This window comes from Leptosomus discolor, chromosome 7 (genome assembly GCF_034619465.1).
Source record: "Leptosomus discolor isolate bLepDis1 chromosome 7, bLepDis1.hap2, whole genome shotgun sequence".
Taxonomy (NCBI): Eukaryota; Metazoa; Chordata; class Aves; order Leptosomiformes; family Leptosomidae; genus Leptosomus; species Leptosomus discolor.
The window spans coordinates 59,019,800-59,038,537 of NC_141397.1; the positions used below are offsets into that span (position 1 = coordinate 59,019,800).

Below are 18,738 nucleotides of genomic sequence, written 5' to 3' on the forward strand. Positions count from 1 at the left end.
AGTTGCAACGGCTGGACAGTGAAGGACAACTTTGTCCAATTTCTGCATCCTCTGGTATTTCCCCATTGGAAGCAATTGGCCTAAAACGAAAACGGGTTGTCATCTCAGCAGGCTGCGTGCTTTTATCCCTCAGATTCTTTCTGTTAGAAGAAATACGGTTTGGTTACATCTATAAAACTGATGGATGGCAACGTAAATAAGTCTTTTGCCTCTAAATACTGCCTTTTAGCCAGCATTAGTGTCAGAATCACTCAGAAACGTCTAGTCAAATATTTCTCATTTGCAGGTAAAGTCACGTCCAGGGCCTACCACTCACCAAAGTTTTTTTAAAAGGTGTGGATTTTTAAAATCCATAGATGTATCACCTTCTGTTCCAGTTTATCATGGCGAAACAAAAACAGTCCCCTGAAAACGTGAGCTTTCCAAATATTTTCAGGCAAAGGGGAGAGAGTGATGTCCTGGAGGCAGCCCAGCAAGCGAAGATTCATCAGTGCCTCCCTGATCCCTCCGTTACCCCAAGCAGGCAGAAGCAAGGTATGCTAGACCTCTAAAAAAAGCAGATTACTCCCTCACCCATGTTGGCACAGCTCCTTTCATCCTCTATCAGGAAAAGTCGTACTTGTCACCATGCAGAATTACTGTTCTAATTGGGACTAAATTGCGCCTCACTTTTCAGCAGTCATGGTAAAGAGGTAGATAGGCAACGGCCATGGAAATTGGTTCTCACTCTAAACCTTAACCACGCTTCTCCTATGATGAGCTTGAGGCAATTTCAGCAAGGTAATCTTTAATTTTAAAAATAAGTAGGATTATACAGTCCAAAAATAAGCGATCAGAGCAAAATTCATTTATAGTGTACAGCCTATCAAGAACTAGTGATACTTTTCCTTAGAAAATGTGAGGCGTTGTACCAGCATGCAGATGTGGTGTAGGAAAGCACTCCAACGGGAGAAGTTCAGGCGTCAGGTCCTGTTCCACCCAATGCAGAACAGGACTGTGACCCCCAGTCCCCCACGTCCCATGTAACCTCTCAGCAGTACTGAGCTGTCCCCCATCTTCCCCTCCCAAATTTCCACCTTGAGCCACTGAACGTTGCAATGAAACAGACACTGTATCACAAAAGGCAGAGTCATGAAAAAAAAAAGTCTTCTGAAAAGTCCCAGTTAGCTTAACCATATATTTTCCTATTTCACAAAATACACTTCCTGGAACGATACATTTATAAGAAAATACTCAAAAGCCTCATTCATCAGTTTTACACTGATGACATATGATGTCCACCCAGGACATCAATTACCAGACACAAATCCCCCTGCTTCTCTTCTTTCGACAGGTTTGGCAATCTCTCCTATACTTCCATCCCAAACTAAAAACCTTCTTTTGTATTTAAAGATTTTCTTAACCAGTAAGCTGGCCCCATTGTGATTATCTTTATGATTTCCCTAGCCCAGAACTGTATGCTGGTTTTGAGAAAGAAGCAGTAAGACAGAAGCCATTCATGTGGGCTGTGACAGATAAGGACATTCATAAAGGGACTCATTACTACTTATGCCAATGTGGCATAATAAAGCTTATTGGATCTGATTCATTACTATATCACACTGGTGTATTGCTTAGAAAAATGATTTTAAAGTAACGTTGTGTACTTCATTTATAAAGGACACAGCTACAAAAGAAAAACTGGACTTTACTGTAAATGATTTCCCAAATCAAACATCTAAAAATCAACATATTTTTTATGGCTACCATTAAAAAAAATAATCAACTGAGAGGAAAAACTGTTCTCAGTGAACCACATGGCTGACTTGCAACATGTAACATGTCCTTTCAGTGTTAAGTAAACCATAAGCTACGATATTTCTTCAAAAAGGAAGAGGAATTTAATACGCATTTGCTGTAATTAATCCTAACAGGAACAAACTTACACCTCCTTGGCAGGCATTATGTCAATACAATGCTTTCTTCTTTCATCTACAGAAAAACAAATGAAAGAGCTGTTTGGCAAACAAAAAGAAAAAAAAAGATTTTTAAAACAAGAGGCAAATTGAATGAAACCAAATAAAACTATAAAACAGAGAAGCCTTTCTATTAACACCTCTGAAGTACAAATATAACCTGTTTTTTGGTTAAAAAAAGGATCGTATTTGAGATAAGTGGGTATCTGGAGCCTAAATTTATCAAGTTGCTGTTCCACAGACACTGCTCAGGTCATGCGGGGCATCTTTCTTCCACAAAAGACACCTCCCCATGTTCTCAGAGCCATTCTTCACCGGGCAGGTAGCAGGAGGATAAGTGGGAACTTTCACTTGTTTGACATTACTCTTATCTCCTTTCAAAAGGCGCTTTGTACTTATAAATACACATTCAAAATTATCATGTGAATAAAGAGAATCCCAAGTGATTACACAGTGTGTGGGAATGAAATAAGTCTAGAGAGCTCGCTTAGCTCGCAGCTACCCTGGAATGCACCAGCATCCATCTCTAAAATGTAGTAGGCAGGACTTCAGACTCAGTCTAATTATATTTAATACTTGCATTTTTAATGGCAATACAATAAATATCTGAGACTGATACACTAGAGGGACTAGGATGAGTTCCCACTGAGATTTGCCTTTTGCAGCACATTTTTCACCTGTTGGCAGGACAAAAACCAGAACTTGCTTGTGTACAGGGGACACAAAGACAACCGCTCGGATCACAAGTAAAGCTAGCAGTGGTCTCGGCCGGCCGACTGCTACCATCAGCCATGTAGATGTCAGTATGTAGCTATTAATTAACAGTAGCTGTTAAGAGGAGTAGGGACAAAATGGGTCTTTCCTACGGGAAGCAGTCACCAGAGCCCTGCTTTCTCTCCTCGTACCCTTCCCTTAGAAGGAGAGGATCTGCTCCTGCCATGATATCTCATTCCTGGGACAGCAAAGGCAATTTTGCCAAGCAGCAGCCTGTAAATTTAATTCAGTCCAAACCTCCAGAACTGAAATTCTCTGAGAAGTTCTGGGCTCTCTTTGCTTGTCAGGTCTGTGTTTCACAGGCTTTACCTGACAAAAAGGTTTGGCGCTCCAAGGTTTCATCAATACTGATTATAACTGATCAGGGACAAGAAACACTTGGGTATGGAAGTTGCTCACTTTCAGAAAAAAACCAACCAAGTAGTAAACTCCTTTTCTCACTGCACAGGCACTTTTGTCTCTTTGGCCATGACTGCACAGGAGAGCTGCTGCTGCCTAGTCTCCCAAAGCCCTTTGAAGAATTAAGCTTAAGTTATGGATGGCACCAGGCACCAGTAACAAATCAGTTCTTGCCAGAGATGGATTTGGGAGATTCTGCAGGTGATATTACCAGCTGGAAGAAGGAACAGATATGCCTCCAAAGGACAGTTAGTTACAACTAGATGTATTATGAAGGGATTTAAACCTCCCTATTGCTCGAGGGGGGAAAAAAATGAAAGCGAAGAAGCATTTGAGTGAGACTATACAGGATGAAAAGCAGAGTTGAAACGTAGGAGCTGCTCTACAGACTGGATGAAGAGCAAAGCAAAGACTCTTCTGTCTGTGTCCCCAGTCTTCATTACAGAAAAATGTACCGAGAGGATTGTGAAACTGATAGTAACCAGGATGTACGATTATTGAAAGGAATTAACAGAGTGAAGCAGAGTAAGGCTATAAGAATTTTTAAAATAATGTTTGAGAGAATTAACTAATCTGACCAATACGATATAGCGAGGGTTATCACTGACATCAACACAGCCGTCCATTTTTATTTTTACTCTTACTATTCAACACGAATCTTTCTGTATCAGTTTAATTTACAGGAGTCAACACCACAACGAAAACTTCCTAAAAAATTATGATAGCCCCACGTTTTCCAAACAAATTCAGAAAGTTTTATTTTCAGAACAACAAAATTGAAATAGTTTCATATAAAATAAAAATACCACCTTTCGTATTTCCCCTATTGAAATGCTCGGCACTGTTGAATATGCAACACAACCCATTTAACAAAAAGATGTCAGATTGGATAGCAATAGCTACCATAATCTTAGAGATCTTTGATGAGACTGTATTTCTGCTACTTTTTGTGCTTTCATTGCCTTGTCCCTTTAGATTTTTGTTAATAACATTCAACTCAAACCTTAACCAAAAACACTCACCAAAGTTCACCTTGCATTACACTGAAATGTTTACCACTCTACAATATAAAAGCTTAGCAACATATATGATGACCAAAATCTTGGCAGCTAGTGACAGTAGCCTTGAAGTCAGTGACAATGCTCCCTGACTCCAGACCAGGGTGTCTCAGATTATTGTCCCTTGGCTTCTTCCTGAAGGCAGGTCAAGAAAAAAATCACCAGAGGGGACACTACACAGCAAAAATGGCACACATCTTTAATTTGGGGATGGGGAGGGGAACGAACAATCCACTCATTACAAGGATAAATCTGCTGAATAATTCAGTTATGTGGTAATGACCACGGAATAGCTAACCTGCCTGTCAGATACACAGCAACAGGATAATGATACACTTCCTTAGCATCCCCCTTCTTACAGACAGTGAGAAGGAAAAAACAGATGAATTTTTAAAAGCACTTAAGTGATATTAGAAATCTGAATCCTATTTTGAGGAGTAGCTTAAAAATATCAGTTTTCATTGAAAATTTGGCTCATTTAGTTATGCGAATTCAACAGTGTGCTTAGCAAAATCGTTCGGTGTTTCTGTATTTTCAAAAGTCTGCCTCTTACGACCTTAAGCATTTATTATAAACTTTAGGGACTTCCACACCTAAACACATTCATCACTTTTGAAACGAGGACTTTTCCTAATCTAACGATTATATTTCAGAGCTGCAGACACATTCCTCAGGGAGCAAGACGGCAGACTCAAAGCAGAGATGACTACTCTCCAGCTATGCCCTCCTGACATGCTCTCTCTAAAAGGGCTTCGAGAACTCAATCTTGCCATGGAGCTGTCCCAGGAGATAGCCTACTTTCAGCCTATAAATTTTACCAGTTTTGTCCATCTGTGTCACCCCAGTAAGTTCTGCTGGTTATAGATATAATTTTAAACAGTGCCCGAGGTATTCTGTATCCCAGCTTCTACCTGGTCTCTTCTGGATGCAGGATTTATGTCCTTTTCATATTCACCCTGAAGGCTTGTGTAAGCTAAGTTACACCAAACTTGAACTAAAAACCTTTTCATGTATCTTCCAAATGAAAACTCATATTCATAAGTTTTCATTCAAATGAAAGGCATATTCATGGCACAAACAGATACAATACTTCTGGATTTCTATCAGCTCAGTGATGTTTACGTCTCGTTTTACTGGTTCTGACTCTACCTATACTATGGAGAAGGTTGTTTCTCTCACAGCTATCTCTCTGAGCAAGTTTAGTATTCACACTCCTAAAATGTTAGATTTACTGACTGAATACTATTAACAAGATTTCTCCTAATTTTTGCCAGCATGTAAAATGCAATGTGCAGCATAAGGAAATCCCCTTAGGTTTTTTTGTGGTGACTCCTTTTCCCCTTTCAGGCACCTCTGACAACTTAAGTCCTCTTGAAACATCAGGAGTAAACAGATTTCTGCTTTTTATCATCAACATAGTAAGCACTTCCCTACCGGGGGTGCGGAGAGGTGTTCAAATAGGCTTACAGAGATAATCTTTACTCAGGCTGTTTCATTAATTATGCAACTTGGCCAAGGCCAGTAATTACAACCGTGCTAAATTGCACTGAATTTCTGTAGCATTGATGTTTCATGGGAAGCAAGGTGCAAAGTTGAAGGAATAAAAGCCAACACAGTGACTTTTCTTAATGATTTCTAGTATGTCTGCTGGGAAAAATACTTAACGCGGACCTGGATGGTGTAGACAGCCAGTGTGTGACTGACAGAAGCGCAGCACACGAGCTCTCACGAAGAGCCTCCAACGGAGAAGCTGAACAGGAACACCTGCATCTCAATTTCAGCAACCCGTGCAGACAGACTGCTGTTATCCTACGTGATCCTCCGCTCCCAACACAGATTGGTAGACTTCACTCATCTCGCACAGAATCCAGTCCAAATCAACACAAGTCCACCGGTGCACTTCTGCAATCTCTTTAGAAGCCCAGAGGGTCCCAATCCTCAAAGCTTCATCTGACTGCAGCAGATTTCATGCAGATAGGAAGTTCTCACTCTAGACCTCCAAGCACATTATGGTGACGTCTGCTTGGGCGATATGACTGGCACTCCTGTGTCTTTTATAGTTTTTTTTTTTTTCTCCTACGTCCTTCATCAGGACTGTTAGAAAAATCCCTTACTGTTATTGAGTCTGATCTAAGTAGTAAGCTAAGAAAATTAAATTAACGTCATTCTCAGTAACATTTAGAAATTGCAAGCTAAGCAGCTGCCACTTATTCCTAGTAACTCAAAGTATATTATATCGAAAGAAGTCTTACAAGAACACATATTGATTTTGTCAGGTTTTGGCTTTTTTTTTTTTCCCCAAGCAACAAATGTTGCATGTTCTGTACTTGTGGGGTTACATAGACACAGGTTTCAGTGCAGTAGCTCTGACTCTTGCCAAACAGATGTTGAGGGAAAGCAACCTAACACAACCTGGGACAAAAGCTGTCTCATATAAAATTGTTGGGTTAAGAAAAATCTTGTGGGTAATTCGGTATATTAAATGCATTTATTATATATTTATATACAGAATCGATAGGGAGCTGAATTAATGCTTGACTACATTTGTTGAAATCATGCTATTATTTAGAAAAGAGGTACCAAATGCTAAGAATTATATTAATTAAAGGATAGCAACTACTTAAGTTTTTTAAGTTCCAAAGTATTCATATAATTTATTTTACCTAAAGGCCAGATGCTCAGTAATATCCTAATAGCTAGCTGAAATAGTTTGAAAAGCAATGAGTTTGAAAAGGGATGTTTTTAAACCACCCTTTGACGTAATAAAGTGGCAAGCAATTCCTAGTCTCCTAACGCAAAGTATTGGAGTGTTATCCTAAGACTGACAGACTTCTCTGCAATTTGCTGAGATTTGTGTAATACCCAATCAGTGGGGCTTAGCTTATTCCAGTATTTTGCTCATGACTAAGCCTAATGACAGAATTCAGTTCCATTTACTCTCTGAGAAGACAAAGAGGTTAATTTTTTACCACTCAGAATCAACACATTTCAGCACCTATACCCTTTCCCATTATGAAAATAACTAGATTTGTATAAAGTAGAGTCAGCTCAGCACATGAAAACTGATCTTATATCCTTCATACCTATTTTTTTATCCTTGAATTCAGTAACAGTATTGGCTCAAAACATGGTACTAACCACTTTAGGATTTCAGGCTTGGTTTAGCAAATATAATAAAAGATAAATTATGTTAGAAGACTTATGTGGTTACTTCCAATGTATTTCTGACGTACTCAAGAACACCTCTTTGGATGTCCAGGTATGTAAGTCCTGCTGCTTCTGAACTGGTACAGATCAAAAAAAAAATAATATCTGCAATGCATTTCCTTTATCACGAAAAAGGAACTTGCACTTCCAGAAGCCAGAAATAAGCTCATCTCCTCCCTTATATAGAAGTAACTTTTAAAAGTTGGCAGGAAAACCTCGTTTCTTCCACATTCACTGCTACAGAAAAGTGAAGATTATACTGTGATACAAATGTGTTATATACACTCCAAAGCAGTGAAAAGATTCCACATGGAAAAAAATATAAAATCAAAACCAGTCAGTAGATATTTTACAAGATTTCATATGAACAAAACAGGTACTAAAAAAAAATAAAAATCATCAGTGTCTTTCAGAGTTCAATTACTCCATTCTAAACCCATGCAGACTAATTGTTTACTTCACCATATAGATTGAAAAACAAAAGCCAGGATTCACTTATTTGTCAGAGATTAGATGGGGATTTCTTAAAGCACCAAATATTACAAAAAGCATCTAAAATCTTGCTTTTCAACAATGTTATTTGACAACCGACTCGATCGAGGACAGCTGGTCTATTGTCTATACTTCCATTCACTTTCAGTTATCTATGTTTTTCAATTCATGTACATTAAAGCTAATGTTAATATATTTACCAATAGAACATTATTAAAGAGAAAACTGTAATGACTAACACAAATCTACACTGTTAAAAATTACTCCCGTTTCACATATGTTTATGGAAGCTTCCCAAGTATCAGGAGAACACTGAACAAGAAGAAAAAAACTCCAGGTTTGCAGACAGGGTTCCACAACAACAAATCACAAGTCCTAACACTGGTGTCCGATTGCATTTAGACAAAAACCTGTCAAGGTACATACCTGTAAATCTGCTGAATATTTTCAGCTTTGATTTCCTTGAGAATTTCATGGTAGATATGAGGGTTATTTGGTTCTTGAGATGTTGAGGGAGAAGGGCATTTCTTCCGTGCATAATATCCTATCACAATTCCAAAAATAAATAAAATCAAAGCAGTGCAAAATACTTTCAGTATCTGAAAAAAACTGCAGCGGTTGCTCTTTGGTGCCTGTCTCGTATAGTGTGAGACGTAGTCAGGGTCTTCCTGAAGCCGCTGGAACCTTCCCTTTGGAGAAGATGAAGGCTGGATGGGCTCGAGATCAAGGTCAGGGCTTTGTGAGTTTCCCAGGTGATGCTGGACCGCACCATCCAGTCGGAAATGGTCAAAGCCAGGCTCCTCCAGCTCTTTTTCCATGTCCCATTCCAGTTCCAGCGCTGTGGCTTGGAGCTCATCGTTGTCAAGGTACGGAGAGTGCCCCTGTGCTCGCTGGTCTGCATTTACTTTGTGATAGGCCATCTTTTTATCTATTAAAACAAAATTTTAAAAAGCCCTAAATGTTTGTTTCCTTATGTATACAAAAGCAATTTATTTATTCTTTGTAAACCTGGGAGAAGTAAACGTGTATAATAAAAAGCAAAAACCGGGTTCTCAGTATTTCACTCTCTCTGTTTCCATTATGCTGTCATCTTTTGTAGGATTAGCAGTTCCATGAACATCGTCAGAGGGGAAAGAAGATATTTAAGGGAATATAATACATGGTAAGAATATGCATAAAGGGAATTTAGAACTGACAATGGCAAAACACAAAAGTTATCCTATTATTTTCTCAGTCCCGAAGACAATATTAAAAAAATTGAGTGAAGGCACAGAGTTTCTAAAACAATTATTTAATACCTGAAAGTAATTTTAAAGCTTAACAACTGTGTATCAATTTCATTTCACACACCACACAAAATAATGCTGTTAAAATGAAGTTGAAAAAAGTAGAAATAACATAACTTGCCTAATCCGATTCTAAACACAAGGAAATGATAAGTTGAAAAAGAAATTTTCAGGGTGACACTGTACTTACACATCAATAAAAGGCTTCCATTTAGATGGAGCATTCTATTATTTATAGGTATTTTAAATGCATAGTTCCTGAATGACTGATGAATTTACTTAGAAATTGTCCCAGCTGTTTTGCTCCACTTATTTTTCCCATTTTAATGAATCAAAAGCACTGCCAGGTAAGTATTTATATCAAAATCATTCCTTTAATAGCTGGGCATATCTGTGGCACTTCTAGGTATTTCTATGGAAGTCTGAGCCCTCTAAAGGGAACTCTGACCTCCAGTACAAACATTCAAAGGCAATTTTCAACAAATCATTTTTAACAGACTGCAACAACAGGGTGCCATTTTCCTCCATGCTTTGACAATAGCTATTCCATCACATAAGCATCCGTAATTTAGGGCTTTTCAAACATCAGCCTCACTCATCAATTAGAATAAAATGAAGATACAGATATTAAACCTCTCACAGTGATGGATATTGGACTGACACCCACAATACTATATTATCCCTCCACTTTTACATTTTAAGTAATTTTCTTTCTCCAAGACTTACCTCCAGATAACATTATTGAGGCCACATAATAGATGAACCTACTATAATGGCAAAGTAGAATTTAGCTTTTTGAAGCTCTCTGAAGAGAGCAAACTGTTAGAAAGCATTGATGTAATGAAACAGCCTATTGTCCACTGAAAGAGTATCTTGCTCTGTACAACCCCAATTTATAGATCCTATTTCCTTGTACAGCCATATAAATATCCCTCGCCTATAACTGTCAGGCAGTCTAGGAACAGTCAAGGGAGCCCATACTCGAGGTGTAGGTTTCAAGCACAGCTATTGTAGACACTTTGCAAATCAATTCTCCACCTGCAGTCCAAAGACGTAGCGGAAGCAACAGAGTTTAGAGTGAGCTGAACTAAGGCATCTTAAATTAGTGTAAAAATCCGGATTAATTATTTAAATAATGATAACAAATGTTAAGTCTCTCAATTCCAGTTGAGTCAACAAACGGCTTGTGCCTGCACAGCCATTCTTGCTGAACTTTACGGACTTTCTGTTAGCCCAACTCTCAGGTTTGTGAAGGTCGCTCTGAACCGTAGCGCTCCAATGCACCGGGTCAGCCCCTTCCCCAACAGCTGTGCAAACCTCAAGATTTCTCAAGGGAGCACGCCGTCTTCTCGCCCAGGTTATTAAGCAAGATATTTCATAATGTCAGCCCCAGAACTGATCCCTGGTGCACTAAGCTTCTTACCAAGCACTAAACAGACATCAAGCAATTTATTAATAGTCTTTGGAAAATTGAGCTAACCAATTTTCAAACTATTTATCTGCCCTTTCACTCTGTCTCCTCCTGTTTTGTTGAAGTGATTAATTTGCAAACCACCAATGACAGAGGTCACTACTAGATAATAACAGCTGCCCAGCCACCTCATCTTTCCAAGTCCATTTCATATTGCTTTTTATTAGAAATTAAATGCAAATGTTTCGTCCTTTAAAAGCAAAACAAATCATTACTGTATTCCATAAATACGTAATTTTGACTCGAGAATTACTTCAGTCATTTAACCAACTTCTTCAGCGACATAAATAAACGCTTAACAGATCACAACAGTATTACCCACAGAATAGGAATTAAGGCAGTTTTTCAGATGCAGTTGCATGGCAAATATTAATCTTGCTGAGCTTATAAGCGTTGACTATTGCATATCCGCGATAGTTAACTTTTCTCTGTATTTATGACATTTTAAAAATGTATGTTATTGTTCAACAGACTGTATTAATAAAGGTTATTTAAATCTACACTTAAGCGCATAATAAAAATTCCCATGAAATTTCTTTAAATGGTTGTTAATGCAGATGAATAGTAACCACATTCCACAGCTTAGTATCCCAGCAAGTCAATATTCATGCAATGCACCAAAACCAGTTACCTCACTCCAGAAAAAAACAAACAACTAAATGAACTAAAATAAAAATCAATATTCAATTCAGTTTTATATTTGAGACCAGTCTTTGCAGTACGGGATCTTCTTAGCAATGCATGTTCTTTAGTTAAGGACTGCAAAGAATGCAAGAGTAGCCTCAGTCAACATCTTCACTTTTTCTACTAATATTGTTAAGTTCATTATTTGAGTGTAAGGACACGGCGCAACGAAGTATCTAAGATTAGGGCCCGCAGTGTATTTAACGATGCCAACAGCGATTTGAGAAAGGGGTCTGTCTCCTGGTTCTCAAGGCACAAGTCATTTGAACCATGTAATCTATATTCCCAGTTCTATTTAGCATTTGGCTGGTTAAGGAAGTAGGCATGACTTAAAGGTTATGTTTGAAATCTAAATTTAGGTAGGAATTAGAAAAAGGAAGAAAACGCTACATAGAGAATAACAAAAAGTAGACAATAGAAACACGGATAAACTATGAAGTCAAGAAAAAAATCACTATGATACTCTAGTTCAGTCTTCTCTATAACACAGATCATAAAATGAACATATTTTTGAAAGACACTTTTGAAAACTTCAGGAGACAGAAAATCCATCCCATCTGCCAGCAAGCTGTTTCAACATTTAATTGTTGTTAAATACATGTTTTATTATAAAAATAAAAGAGCAACTGCAAAATACCAGAAGTCTGAATGTGCACTGAGTGAGCTTTAAAGCCATTCCATAGGGACAGCAAAGGGGATCATAAACACTGGAATACTGGACAGACTCAAGCTGATGACCAACAAAGTTATGCGCATTTCTAGACTTCCTCATATTTGTGGGCGGGATGTTTATAGAGAGGTATCAAATCAGTGCTAAACATCCTTTCAATTACCTGTGCACAAGAAACAGGAGAGTCAGCTTTATCAGATCGTTATTCCCTTAACGAGCCCATTTCAAAACTATCTACCTGTTGTTTGATTTTAAAAACAACACATTTACATCCTGACAGGTACATCTTGTTATGAAACAACCAGAAAATCTTTTTGTGATAGCTTTCTGGCTTGAATCCGTTATCAACGAAGCTTTTGAAAACTATATAATAAGGACCACATGAAAGGTGTTTCATCTGGAGCACTGCCACTCTCTAACACCTCCACACCAGAAAGGTCAGCTTATACAACATTTTATGAAACCAACAGACAGACCAATATGCATATATTACAGTAAATTCTTTGTGACTAGTGCTGTAGTTGTTAAATCCAGTTCACAAATAGCAGAGACAATTAGCAGGCTCATTCACAGCAGGAAGAGTGGCAAGTGTTAACGTGGTGCCCACAGCAAATGCCTTCTTGAACTATTTAATGCTCATTACCAAAAAGGCCAGTTTTTCCCAGGAATTGTACTAAAGGCATTGCAGCCTCTTTGTATAGTCACAAAAGCAGAAATCCAGGGCTGGTGGCTAACCGCATTTTTAAAGGTTCTTCCACTTTTATTTTCTTCTCAGTATCTTCTATACAGAGTGCTTTTGCTCTAAGTCCTTGTAATCTTTTTGTGTCTAGGCAAACGCTCAAAGCAGATATGATGTCACCTGTCTGAAGGGCAAATAGCTGACTTACCATGGAAATCAACATCCACCGCACATACAAGTCTTTAAAGCATATATGACAACAATGTAGTATTTTGTTAAATGAGATGATGCCAAGTTTCAGGCCCAGACAAATTTCTTCAGAGTTATAAATCCCTGCAAAAGTTATTTGCAGAAGAGATTATGATGCCCTTGTCAACAGCAACATTACACTACACTGTAATTCAGAAAATAATGTAATATTTCCATCATCGCTTCCTTAATTTTCTGCAGTAATGATTTCTCCCTTCCCTCACGTTTGGGATATGGGCTTGGCAACAAGTCCAGTTGCAGTATAACAATTAAGTTCCTTGTCACTCTGCACTACCACCGTATAAAAACAAATGACAAAACCCACCAGCTGTTGACACCTCACTAGCTGACTCAAGACAAACCCAATCTGAAAGAACATGCAGTGTTGTAGCAGAAGACAGAACAGAGAGATCAGACTTGAGAAGGAAGGTGTGAAGAACACAGCTAAGCTGAGTCCAAGTTGTCTCTTCATATAACACCAATACTACTTTTTGGCACACAAGTGACGCAGAATATTTAACTTCTTGAAAATTTGTCCTCAATTTTATTATACCATGAACAGCCATGCAGACCAGGATACCATTAAGACAAAGGATGACTACATGACAAGGTCTATAATGCACCTTGATTTCATAAGCCTTGCACACAATGCTGTCCAGTTGGACAAGAGTTAACTTGTCTGTCAAGGCAGTGATCAAATGCATCAGCTGCTTGAGCTAGAATATCCTGGGCCATCCAGGTGTGCATAGGTACACACGTGTGTATTTGCCTGCTGCCTTTGTCCTGGGGCTCAGAGAAAGAAGAATTGCTAGGAAAGCCCTTCTCACCCAGCAGACAACTATCACACAAAGCTGAGGCAGACTCAGCTGGTCTCTAATATGCCGAGCATGCATTACTAACATAGATCTTCGCCATCCTCAGACATGTTTAGTTTGCAAATACCTATTTGCCTGAAACAAAACTCAGAAATATTTACTGAACTTACAGTAGCTAACAGCATCTGTTATATATGCATAGCCTACCTAGGAGGTTTATTAAAACTGCAGTGTAATCAGACCAGTTTAAATGGCTCTGTTACAGAGTCTGTGCACTTCTGGTGGTACGTGCTGTGCTGCCGCATTTGCTTTGCTTCCATTTTCAGAACAGCTTTTCCCCCCACTCCGGGTGGGTAACAGCTCAGTCTTCTACCTTCTCACTCTCTACCACACTCATTTGCAAACATCGGAACAACAGTCTCAAACAAGGAGGGAGAAGCCCCCCACACACCGGTTCCTTAGTCCGTGAATTAATCACTCATCTTTCCTTTCAGCTCAACACTCAGATCCCGCTGCTGCTCTTGGGAAGGGCATTGGATAGATCGCAGTGTTTCTAAAAGCAAAAAGGTGGGTGGGAAAACAGGACTCCCAGCATCAGGAGGGAGGTGTTGTGCATGTGCGATTACATGCTGTTCTTAAGCTAGGTATAAGGGGAAGAAATGATGTCCTACGTATTTGTTCATTTGCACTAGGCCACAGCCCCACCACCTAACCTCTCCTGCCCCAGTCACCTCCCCGCCATTTACCTTCCCACACCTCTGCCTGGGCTCCTGCCCACCCCCAGCCCCAGCACATCAGGCTCTGCTTCTTCAGAGCAACCCTGTCCCTCCCCATCCCTGTCCCAAAGCCCCCCAGCTCCTCCCATCCCTGCTGCTGGAGCTGCCACTCCGCTCCAGCATCAATTCCTTGACTTCCCCGTGGAATCACAATAGCTGACAGGGTGGTGAAAGTCCACCTGACAACAAGCGTCCCTCAGAAAAAGTGCTGAAGTTCTTACCCCTGCTTCAGATTTCAGGGACTTGGAGACATTATACAACTACAGCAAACAAAAAGCATTCAGAAGGGATGCAAAAAATAAGCATGTGTCTCCTGCAAACGAAGAAATTTAAGCGAAGTCTTTCAGCCAGTCCTTGCCATAGTTTGGTTTAAACTGCAGCATCACTGGATCCTGGACAAAGCCACCTGCTGAACTCCTCTGCCCCCTCACGCCCAGTGGGATTTGGGATGGTCAGCAGCAACCACCTCTTCTCACAATCGACCCACTCAGGGCTGTTCTTTGAACACCTTAATCTTTCCCTTTTCCCATTTCTCCTCATACCAACTGCCTGTATGCTAACCTAATACTCAGTTTGCCTGCATAAATATTTTTTCCTAATTCAAGGTTTCATCAATAATATATTTTGCATTGCATTTCTCCAGACATTATAATTGCCTCTGAACGAAAGAAACCACAAAGCTTTACCGAGACAAAAACTATTATTGGGGCATTTGCATTCAAGCTTATAGTTGGGAATTTGATGTGAAATAAAATTATTGTAAATGGTGTTTAACTTGAAAATGCTGACAGCGATAGCTGCAATAACAGGCCCTAGCAGTTCTTAAGAAAGTTAATTTTATGTGACTCATTTCTGCTTTGGAAATTTTTACATCGCCAGTCTTCAGTTTGGGCACATTTCACATTGATTTTTTTTATTTCATGAATTACAGTCAATCACATTTAAATTATTGTAAAAAGTTAACACATAATTTTAACTTTAAAAACTCGGAAACTGTACACTTGCAAGCTACTACACTCCAACAAACTGTGTTACTGAGAGTCTACTATACTCCAAAAGGTGCGACCAACATCACAAAATACTGTGTGATTTCAACCCATGTCTTTCTAAAAACAAACCAACAACAAAAAAAAAGCCAGAAAGGTCACCTTTATGGATGAGCTACAAAGAGGAATCTGGCCTCACCATAAACACAGACTCCATCCAGGGTTTTTAACATTCATTGCCAAAATCTAGCAATGAAAATACTAACACATTCTGCTGGGGGCAGGCGGGGGCGGGGGGAACCAAACTGATGACTTGAGACAGGAGATTATCTAGCCTTAGTCTAGTACAAAGATAAGAGATGGACATGAGTCAGCCCTGCAATTTCAGTCTATCCACGGAAGGGATCTGCCCCTGCTAAAGGGACACAGAATGCAGCAGACCTGCAAGCGTGAGACAAGCTCAGCACCTAAGACCAAGTCTTAGTACAAAATGTAGATTGGAGACAATGAGTTGTACTCACATATCTTCTAAAAGGAAACTGGCTCTTAAGCAACTGAGACACTTTAGAAGAGGTCACCTCCAAGCAGAATGATCTCAGATAGATAAATCACTACTTACAAGACAGGCAATGCAAAAAAAAAAAGTCAGTATTTCAAATCTGCTTTTAAAAAGAATAAATCTACAGGCAAAGGCTTCCTCTAGAAAATCTGCACGTGTGACTGACCTGTGCACAATTTCTTTTCCCATAGAAGAGCTGGGGCTCCAGCTGGAGCGGACAAGTATTCTCAAACCCCTGTTTCTAAGGCTTCTGTTGAAGAGAACGGAACAGCAGTGGCATGGTGGAGAGCAGAATGGACTTCATCTGCAAAGGCTCTGCTGCTCCCAGTGACTCACAAGATCAGATGAGCTAAGCTGGTTTTCAAAGCTGAGGATTAATTTCACAAACTTACCTGGTTACAGAAGACAATTCTTCCTCTAATTAAGATTTCACATGGAAATCTGGGATACACATGACATATGAAGCACTAACACCTCATGTCAAGAGCAATTTTTTGCATAAAACCAGATTTTAAATTATATATTTAAAATGCTGATACACAGTAATAAAATGTTTCTGCTGTCACCATCCTGTGGTCTTCTAACTTGCTGCAGAAAAATAGGTCAGTACTTATATATATAAAAAAAAAATTCCTTATTTCAGAGTACATTTTATAGAAATTTTCCATGTCTTGCTCAGTGGGGTTTTATTGAGTTTTATCAATTTCAACAATGACACGGAGCCCTTAAAAATAATACATTATGGAGCTGAAGATGGCAACATTTACAATTTAGCTTTATTGGAATTTTACTATATTTTGATAGATGACAGCTTTAATGATTCTGTGCATGGTTTATAGCAGAAAACAGAGCAAGGCAGTAACGTAATTTTCTGCTTTTTTCAACAATCTGTATCCAAAGAATTCAGAAAACAAGCAAGTTTACTTCATAATCACGCCAAATTTATTTTCTGGGTGAACTCTCGAATGTTAAAGCTCAAGTACACACAGTGGCGTTGCCATGGCAACCGCTACTGCAACCCAAGATGGGAACATGTTTATGAAAGCACATTTATTTACCCGTATACACATGCCGAGGCACACCGGCACTCCAGACTCCTGTCGGAAGGCAATCGAGCTATTCATGCCTTATCAGTCCTGATTCCGCTCCTGGCAAGGCAAGGGGACATTCGCCACAGCCATTAAGCTGCAGCAACCCCAAGTACGACATATAAAATGCAAGGTTGTTTCCGCATATTGTGGTCACGAAGCCTTCGAGCCATCACTCCTGTTTCTAGGATCTAAATGAGGAAACCTTAATTTGCCACACGATGTAATATCACAAGATTTAGTGTTTCTATAGCTACAGGCGAAGAGTGGAGTAATAATATATTTGGTGTCCTTTGACCTTTTTTCTCTAAATCTCCACTGAAATAAGCTGTCAAGTTTGAGAAATGTCAGAGTTTGGTCATTGGAGTCTGCCCGGAGGTGTAATTTTGCATGGTGTACAATTCCCGTGAATTTATCACAACGTGTTATTTCACACATAGTCAACATGGTGTGACATTCAGCATCCTGAATTCGCCAATGTCTACATGCTGAAATGAGTTTATGATTTCTCTTTAAAAGAAAATCCAAGGTGCATTAGTTCAGGTCAACAGAGGAATCCTCAGCGGATTTCTGGGGATAAAAATCAAAGGAAGCACCCCTTCTTTCTGCTGCTTTATCTGCATATCTATCTGTTAGCAGTTCTGCCACTCTTGACACAGCCTTTCCACATCAGCCAGCACTGAGGTCAGCGTGGAAGCATCTTAAACTAAAAACTGATTTGTTCCTTTAGCTAAGTATCACTCTGCAAACATGTTTAAGATCTGTGATGAAGTAAATCTATATGTAAAGTTCTGTGTATCAGTAATATATATCCTTTCAGTAGCTTTCCAGGAGAATTTTACATTTTGCTGTCAGCCCTTCTGGAACTAAGTCATGAAAAGCAGCAGAAATATCTGATCCTGTTTGCAGCCCAGTCCTACCCAACTGTGACCACAGCCTTGGGAGAAGAGGCACAGCTGCTTTGCCTATGGTTTTATCTTCAGCCTCTCTTTGACGGACTCCCAATAATCACTTACGAAAATCTCTCAGTTGTGTTGAGATGTATGAAGATGAGGGTATCACAGTAAATAAACTAGAGAAGTACATATCCTAAAGACTATCTCCATTCTCAGTTATCCATCTCAGTGTGTTACAGTTGCTTTTGACACCTACAAGTTGACAGTTAAACTTTTGTATAGGCAGAATTTATCTTAGACCACTATTAGGCTGAACTCTGAGCAGTTCTTATTAATATTGTTAGTCTGTACTAATGAAGTTAAAGCAATAATTTCTTAAAAAGTAAACATAATGCTTCTTGACCACAAACAGAGGAGCATTAGAGAAGAGCATGATACATACTTCACAATCTAAAATAAACAGATCAGCTGCTTTAGAAGAAAAACTTTTACTAAACCTTGTTCTTTTAGACTAGGCAAGGGTTTGTGTATAGCTATTAGAGCTTAAATTGTTTATGCTGTAGTACTTTTTGATTTAGAGACATCAGCAATTGAAGATAAGCAAAGTGTGCATTATGATAAGAACAAAGACAACATATTCAAGAAAATATAGCTTAGTATACTGAGTTAAAGTAGGCTATAAACTGTATAACTG

At 39.1% G+C, this 18,738-nt stretch overlaps 1 protein-coding gene across 1 annotated transcript in view; it reads right to left on the reverse strand.

Moving 5' to 3' along the window:
- Nucleotides 1-9,699, reverse strand: part of NAALADL2 (N-acetylated alpha-linked acidic dipeptidase like 2) — a 271,223-nt gene extending 261,524 nt beyond the window's left edge. Inside the window, exons 1-2 of the mRNA XM_086468611.1 lie at nucleotides 9,633-9,699; nucleotides 8,312-8,813 (exon numbers count right to left, since the gene is read on the reverse strand). Coding sequence (XP_086324737.1) covers nucleotides 8,312-8,813; nucleotides 9,633-9,699 — 569 coding nt within the window. The remainder of the gene's footprint in view (nucleotides 1-8,311; nucleotides 8,814-9,632) is intronic.
- Between the last annotated feature and the right edge of the window lie 9,039 nt (nucleotides 9,700-18,738).